General features: G+C 40.9%; 1 protein-coding gene across 1 annotated transcript in view; it reads right to left on the bottom strand.

Moving 5' to 3' along the window:
- Positions 1-8,409, bottom strand: part of LOC109470245 (serine/threonine-protein kinase MARK1-like) — a 32,922-nt gene extending 24,513 nt beyond the window's left edge. Inside the window, 4 exon segments of the mRNA XM_019769107.1 lie at positions 6,115-6,168; positions 7,425-7,477; positions 7,480-7,576; positions 7,730-8,409. Coding sequence (XP_019624666.1) covers positions 6,115-6,168; positions 7,425-7,477; positions 7,480-7,576; positions 7,730-7,777 — 252 coding nt within the window. The 5' untranslated portion in view covers positions 7,778-8,409.
- Positions 8,410-8,738: the final 329 nt, after the last annotated feature.

The raw sequence follows: 8,738 nt of genomic DNA, 5'->3' as shown, positions 1-8,738 counted from the left end.
GCCACAATATTTAATTTCAAATATGGTAAGAAACACAAGAAAAACTGATTTTGGATAACATTAACAACTTCCCACATGTCACCACTGCTTTGATAAATGTACTAGTTGGGATGAATGTACTAGTTTACTAAAATATTTACAGGAAATTTCATTCAAAATATCATTAATACAGTCCTTGTTGTCTAATGCTAAGAAACACTTGAACTGCCCTAATAACCTTTTATAATTCAGATGTGTGCCATTATAGCACTTATAACTCATAAATAATGCATATACAACATGCTTGGAAATACTCCTGGTTAATGCAAATTTGTGTGATCTACAAGATCATTAAAAAATACATCAAGTTACAAAATCATTATTCATAAGAGGGAAAAGATTCTTCTTAATTTCAATAGGAGTTTCTCAGGCAAAACAAAAATCCATGCATTGCTGGTTATCAAGTCCGCATGTAAGATCCCTTTAGATTTTCCTCAGTTTGCAGGTTGCTGTACTTTTCTCAATTTTATTTTTAACTCAAAGAAACAGGGAATTCTATTGCTTTTGCCAGACAGATGCACCAACAAGGAAAGTGAAAAGATAATTTCGCTCAACTGTACACAAAGGCGCCTGAACAGTGAAAAATGTGCTGCATATCATGTATGGCACAAAATGAAATACTGTGCCATAAGTAATATTGTTACACCTCTGGTGGTTAAACGCAATCTTCTAGTCCTGATTAGAACGAACTACAGGCGCTGACAAAGAGTCAATCACTGCTGGTGTGACAAAAGCTGACGTCGGCACCAGGTTATTACAAAAAGCCCTGCAAGAGATGGGGAGAGACGTCATCCCTGTGGCGAGGGCGAGAAGGAAGAGCATAAATCAAGAATCTAGATGTTAGAAGTATGTCTGGTACTGACATGACTTTGGAAAAATCTAGACCAAAATGGCAAGTTATATGTTGGCTTCTGTAGTGTTGTAAAATTGCACAGAGGCTTTCTTTCACGGTATCTCAGCATGCCAGCCCGCGGTGCTAAGAGAGTGCACAAAGCCATGCTTCAGAAGTCTGCAGCTTTATCACCAGGCCGACATTATAGTTACTGGGGAACTCTGATAAGGAATGGTCAATGTGTGGTTCAACTTTACGATGCACAACCTGTACATTAGCGTGTAAGTCACACAAACCATTAATATGCACAGGCTACTTCTATTCATTCTGCTATGACGTCTAGGAACACATAATCTCCCCTTGAGGAATGGGGTTTTAAGCCAGCACTGACCCAACATCCATCAGTACAGTACAGAAGTAACTCTGCATCTTTCCCTAGGCTCAATAAGTTTTTCCTGATGCAGTAGGCCTTTGGGGCCATATGGCACATACTGTGGACTTTTTTATCAGGAGGCTCCTATCTCTGACCTGACCACCTGTGTAGAGAGATAGCAGAGATGGCTGCTTAGGAGATGGGAGAACTGTAACTAAGCAGGCCATCATGTTAGAACAAGTTTGAACTTTGATGTTGTTTATAAAAAATTCTCAAACTAATCTGTAGACATCCATGGTTATTGATAGTAATACATGAATATGTATAAAAAAAATCATCATGTGACATCACTTCTTGTCATTTGTAGTTTCGGTCATTTCTTCTTGTCATTTCTAGTTTCAGTTGTTTCAATGTGTCCTGCACTAATCTATGACTATATCCAGAAAATTTATGACATTTTGCACTTAAGTCAAAATCTTGATAATACAGTTTGTGATTAGGTATCTCAATTATCTTACCAAAAAACATGTCAGAAAACCGAGAGTAGGAGGAAGCTTTCAAAAATGTTACCTATCTTCAACCTCACAATGTTACCTTCAACATTAGCATGAAAAACTGAAATTAAGGCCTGAGCCCAAGAGCTAGCTTTAATGTCAGCTGACTCCTCGCAGACAGTATTTGTCACTTGATAAGGCCATGCCAGCTCAATTCAATGAATCACATAGACATACTCCATAAACCTAATTCTGCTAAAAGCAGGCACAAAAAATCTTATGCTCATTTTGGGACATGTTAAAAGATGTTATACACAATGTGCTGACGTCCACATAAGTTATAGAACAAATTTCATTACTGTCTGTTAGACAACAGGATCAAGATGTTCCATAGGGAGGGGAGGGAAACGGGCAAAAACATCCAACACACAGATGTGATCCATAAAAATGATATCTGTGCAGCCTAACGATGGTGGAGGTTTATTGCCAGACCTGCACCATCTGTCTGACAGCTTTAGGAATGATCCCAGGTAGTCTGATGACCTTTTTAAGTCACCATCATTATAGACTCCTGCATGAAAAGACTAGCATAATGGGGAGACCTCAAAGGATAGTCATGGGACAGAATTCCACAGGAAGAATTTTCTTATTCTCTACTCTAGTCTGATGAGAATGGAGTGAATCTTCTTCAACATCATTCTTTGATACATACAATACTATAGTTATCTTAAAAAGATTACAGTAATACCAGCCTGTTTGTTTGTGTCATTGGATAACCACTACAAGTTGCAGATGTTTCTACTTCCTCATTCATCATTATATTTGAGGATGTTAGCATAGGCCTGTGTGAAAGTCTGCAATCCTGCACCCTAGACATATGTTGTGAAAATTGCAGGTTGCAGGTGGGTATTTAGAACCCTAGCCAGGTATGGAGGTAGACAGTTGCCAATGCTTCCTGGGACAATATACACTGTAGATCAATACTTCATTTCTCAGCCGTCATTTGCGTCTAATTCCCAAAACATCAAATTGTAATGAGGAAGACAGAATAATCCTGTTCAAACAATGTGTGCATCCAATGTTAACGTGTGGTCATTGATCTGCATTATTTGCTCTTCGACCAGCCTGTTCTGAGTATTCAACAAAGGTAGGCTTCTACTTGGCAGTCTCTCAATTTAAATATTCTGTGAAAAAAAATTTTAAAATGTAGTTTATCTTTGACTGTTGTTTGCAACTTCATTACTACCCCGTGGTTTAAAGACATCTGAAATCTGACATGTTGTGAAGTTGGCTACATGATCTTGGCACAAGCAAGAGATAAATCTGACCAATGAGAGCAGCTACAACCAAAGGATGCCATGAGAATGCAAATGAGATATAATCTGACCAGTAACAGCAGCTACATGTACTTCTAACAATTCCTGCAAAATGTGTTGCATATCAACATGCAAGTTGCCAAATATTTTGTTTGGTAAGTCCCAACATAAAACAATAATAGTATAATATATAGTGTAAGAAATGTATCCCCTCTTACTGTGGATGCCAATACTGTCCAATTTCCCTCTTTAAGTGGTGCTCATACTACATTTACTGCCTCAGTGATTATTCTTGGTAGAAAATTGCTGACTTCATTCCTTTTGCATGAACATCTGACTTGTGATTTACACTTACCTGCATTGAAACAATACATCATGGGGCCTCAGGATACAGTAGTTAAAACAAATTCATACCCCCATTATGGTACAGTACTTCCATCTCTGTATGCAAATGTATGTTGCAAGGATAACAGCACTGTGGACATTTGGCTAATTTTTTTAGAAAGATCTGACTCTGAGTGAAGCTCTAGCTGCTGTGGTAAAGGTCTGCAAGCGCATGGGTTTGTTTTCCAAGTAACCAACACTGAACTTTGAACATCATAATCAGGTCACTAACTGGTTCAAAGGGTAACTTAGAACTTGTAATCAGTATCCAGCCATATTTGTTGGCTAAAGAAACCGATCCACAGTCAACACTTAGTTGTGTTTAGATGCTTAAAGATTTAACTAATGAACAACCTTCCCAGTTTAAACATGTGAAAGATATGAAACATGAGACTTTAATACCATCCCAACTACAGTAGCAGGTATTGCTAGAATAGGCAACAGCTACAACCTCCTGGTAACGTGATTCAAGGTTGGATATTTGTACTGGAGATATTGATCAACTCCCTCCCCTTACTGTCAACAAGTCCAAGCAGAATCTACCATATCCAAGCTCACAAGACCAGGATCTTGTAACTCTAGGAAGGGTGACCTCATCGCTTCGCCTTGTCCTGACAGTCTTTGTTGTACCTCACGCTCTAACAGCGGTTTAACGGCAGAATACCAGACCCAGGGGAGGCTGAGGGGACAGACCAATGGCTGGACATGCCGCTAAGCCAGCCCACCATGGTGCGGTACCAGTCCTAGCACCACCTGCTTGAGTGGCTTACATGCCAGGCATTGGGAAAGATCATGTGCAACAGGGACGGCGCAATAATGGCCTAGTATTCGAAAGAAAGATTTTGTCCAAGGCAAGCAGTTGATTAATTTGGACTGCATTATAAAAACCCCACATTTGTCAAAAATTGACCAAAAGGTTTTCAACAATCTATAAAACATTTTTCTTTAAAAGAGACAATAACTGGTGCGGCATGCTATCTTTATCTAGCATTGTTTTCAGGCATTACCTGATAGACACAAAATGATGTGAAGAAACAGCATTCTACAGTCCCCTTCCCACCATGGTTTAATTCAAAATCATTTATGCTCACCCTGAAAAACAGTATTCTAAACAGTAGTTTTGTATTCTCATCTGGTCAAGCTGGAAAAGCATGGGATTGTCTAACACCATGTTGTGCTAATTGTATACAGGAGGCTACACTTAATTATGTCAAACTCAAAGTACTGGTCATAACTTGGTAACTATTTTTGTGGCAGAGATACTTATGTGTAACCAAGGAGGCCTTGATTCTAAGCTCCTTGGTGTAAGTAAGGGACTCCAGGAAATCAAATTCACAAAAACTATGACTATAGTATAGGACACTGTTCCAAACATAACTCTTATCTTTTAAGATGTACACCTGGCAGCCACATTCTGTTGGCAATATTTATCTAGTATTAACTGACTGAACACTATGGCAGTAGGCTACTGTGTTTACTGACCCCTATGAGTTCCTATTGTTATTGTAGGACTATGTAAACTGCTTAGTGCATACCCTCTCCCAACCACAGTCACTCTGGAGCCTGTAGACATGTTCCTACATAATGTTCCCTTTTTACCCTACTAATCAATACCTGTACCTGATGTAAAATAAGTCATTACATCTACAGAGGTACAAATTAGAGGTAGCTGGGGAAGAAAGGAGCAGGCTTCGGCCCTATGTTTTTTGTAGCTAAACCTTGATCAGGCACTGGACACTGCCAGAACCCAACTTCCTTATAAGGAAAATGCAGGGTATTGTTCTAAGGTCTAGCCCGCGTCTGGGCTTCCTTCTTGTTTGTCTGATGATTACTCATGCTGCAGTTTTCTCCACGCCTACAGACTTCCATTGGACATGTTTTCAGTTTCATCTGTCTAGTAAACATGTCCAGCACAATCTTTAACTGCTCTAATATAATAATCTTTGCTTGGTAGCAAGGCGTAACTATGATGAGCTACATTGGACACCTCACTCTTGTGGTGTAAAGCACAACTGACCCTGTTTGGCAAACTCTTTGTGTCCAGACAAAAGTGAAATGTAACAAGTGAACCACTGTTCCCCAAGGTAAACTGCTGACTGCTCAGTCTCTAACCCTGACAGGGGAGCCAAACTTGAGCTCCACTGACAAACAGAACTGCTGAATTTTGACCTGGCAGGATGGACTGGTTGCCATGCCTCATTACCATAGGCCATCCTTCTCGCTGCCAACATAACTTACAAATCCACAGATGTTAGACTTCTGACATGAAAAAGCTAACAAACAACATGCACCTGAGTCAAATAAACGAGATCTGTGCTTGGTTAATGCAACTTATTTGGGTAATCAATCCTGTTAATAATTACAACTCCAGCAACCTTTACTCATTGTCCTACCTATCTTTTAACAGCTTAATGCTTTTGTGCACACTTGTGTCTATTTTCAGACACTTACAATGTAAGTTATACTCTAATACACACGGCCGCTCCCAGTGATAAACAGACAAAAAGCCTTCCTTCATATCATGCAGTATAGAGTAAGAAACTGGGCGTTTCTGAATGTAGTGCAACAACCAGCCCTGGTGTACACAGGCCCCATTGAAACAAACAAATTATAAACCATGAACATCAGGAGGGCGGGTATTAATTTATTTAACTTTAGTAGACATGCGCAACTCACCTTTTGCAAGCTGGAAGGATTCAACTGTGTCTTATCTATGATCTTGATTGCAACCTGCAAAGACAAACACAGAAGGCAGGGGTCAGTCTGGACAACTCTCTCTTCCCACCTTTGTACACTCATATATGAAGTTCAACATAACCTATGAGTTAAACATCAACTGGCCTTTTTTGTCTTTAATAAAAAATGCCCTTCTGTTAATGAGCCTTGATGAAAAACAGTTATGAACAGCTCTACTGTCATATCTACATATCAGTCCAAATAAGTTCTGTCTCAATTTGTGTCATCACTGCCATGTTTTTTTTTTCCCCAGGAATTACTTGCCATAGAACTGCAGTACTGGGTCGATATGAGCAGCACAGTTCATTGCTGTTCAGTACCAAAGGTCAGTAGTGCCCAGTCTTGCAGATTAATCCAGATTAGCCTTTATTCAATCACTTTTCTCTGCATCATACATACAAAACTGTGGAAACAACTGTGGCATGGATATGGCAATGTCCATAGCCATGAGGGGGACCACATTTTGTTCTTGAGAGCAATGACATGAATCCACTACAATCTTTCAGTGAATATCAAAATTCATATCCAACAGTCCTTCATCCAATATGTTCTCAATTTGTTACAAATCCAAGTTACAGAATTTAGTACCCACATAATGAGCCATGAGCCATAAACCTTCATCTATTGGAAATGATACCCTGGTATTACATCATCAATGACACAAAGTTTGTAACAATTTTCACCCCCTGCACATTTCTCCAACATGAGTCAGTATGTGAGTGTGGGGATGACCCACAGTATAATTAGCACCCAAACCACATTCAGTCAATCTCATTACTGCTACATCTGATTGCCCTCATGCTCATGGCCTCATCATCTCAACTTTGCTCTCCAAATATGTGCCTCTGGGTCATGTTTCCGTCCCCTGGTCACTGACGACCATGGCTACAAATGTTCAGTCCTGAGTGAGACTGTGGTTTAGTTGAACCTGAATGGGTGGTGAGTCCTGTGTGACCCACTGCCAAGTACTTCACACATCACTTCACTACATCATTTCCCACTTCACCACTTCTCACAAAACCTTTCAAATATATATTATTACGACAAGAATGAAGTCACTTCTGTTCTGTACCCCTTAAATACTATATATGGTTATGCTATTACGAGTTTTTGTGGGGGAGGGGGATCCTAATAGTCATTTTTTTATCCGGATAGGCTGGGGGCCCCCAGGGCAAAACCAACCCCAGTAAAAGCCGGCACATTGTGAGACCCTGAACTTCCGTTAGACACCTCGCGGGTATGAAACTCACCTCTTTCCCTGTGGGGACATGTCTGGCTAGCTTGACTTTGGCGAAGTTGCCTTGCCTATGGTCTTGAGCAGCCTGTACTTGCCGATGTGAGGATGCTCCTCGTTCCGGCTTCTGTGAAGCTGCCTGGTGCTCTCCGGCGGGTCAGTCTCGCCCTGTAGGCAGCAAATAAACATGGCTGCTTCCTGCCACTCTGTCTCACACATAAAATCCACTCGCCAACCAAGGTCCTGACGACAACCTTAAAGCGTCATAATACAGAATCACAATGGAATGGGTAGAAAAAGTTAGTAATAAGGTGGACTTACATTTTCCTGTTCGTTTACCGTCGGCAGTGGTGCTCTTCCTCCAGACATCTTGGATTCAGCACAATTTCTATCGACTTCGTTTCACTCTGACAAAAATAGCAAAACAACGGGTGGAGGGGCGCTGGAAAGTTGGCCAATCACTACAGAATCCCCCACCCAAGATGCATATCTTTCTGCAGATGAGTTTGTACACTTCGGAGGAATTCCGCGGCTAACTTTCCGAACCAATTGGCACGATAATCAGACGAGGCCGGTTGACAGCGTTTGCCTAGCACAACGGGCCACCACGGCGGGCGGACTTCCCTGGCCTCCTGTGCGGTAAACTGCACGGTATATTCAACCGAGATCTTTCAGATCCACCGCACGTCCACGGGATTGAAAGTCCTCATATGAGCAACACAGATAGATCCTCTCCACTCTGTTTGTCCTTGATTTTCACCTGGAACCTCAGTAACGGAGGATTTGTACATTTAACGAGAGGTATCGAGACAACCCCAGCCCAAGATGGCCTCCTTGTTCTTGTTCATGCCAAGGGCGAACGTGACGTGTGCAAACCGCACCGGTGCCCTGTACTCCCCTTTGGAGGACTCTGTAGCGACTCCTGGTCAACAAATAAAATATCACAGTAACCAGTGAAGGCTAATTGCTGAAAAAACGAAGAAATGCAATTTTTTATCGATATCTTAGAAAATATGACATTATCAATGTATATAAATTTGCACAGTTGCGTTTGGCTGCGTTCTGTACTCCTTTCCAATGACGCGTTCTGATTGGGCGTTTGGGTGAGGTGACGTCATGGGCATCAACCGAAGCTTTGAAGGGTCTGTATGTAGATTACGGTAGAACAACAATTTATTTCTTTAGCAAGTACTAACTAATCAGAACTATGTCTCAAAGTTGCCCTGGAATCAGCCACTGCTGTAATGGTTCAACTTTTTCGTTTAGTCTATTGAGAAAAGAGACTCAAATGCTGCCCAAATTAAGCCCTCATTATGAAATATTGTGACAT

This window comes from Branchiostoma belcheri, unplaced genomic scaffold (genome assembly GCF_001625305.1).
Source record: "Branchiostoma belcheri isolate BF01 breed outbred unplaced genomic scaffold, Haploidv18h27 scaffold22, whole genome shotgun sequence".
NCBI classification, from domain to species: domain Eukaryota; kingdom Metazoa; phylum Chordata; class Leptocardii; order Amphioxiformes; family Branchiostomatidae; genus Branchiostoma; species Branchiostoma belcheri.
The sequence above is the reverse complement of the archived record's forward strand: the minus strand, read 5'-3'. Positions and strand labels throughout refer to the sequence as shown.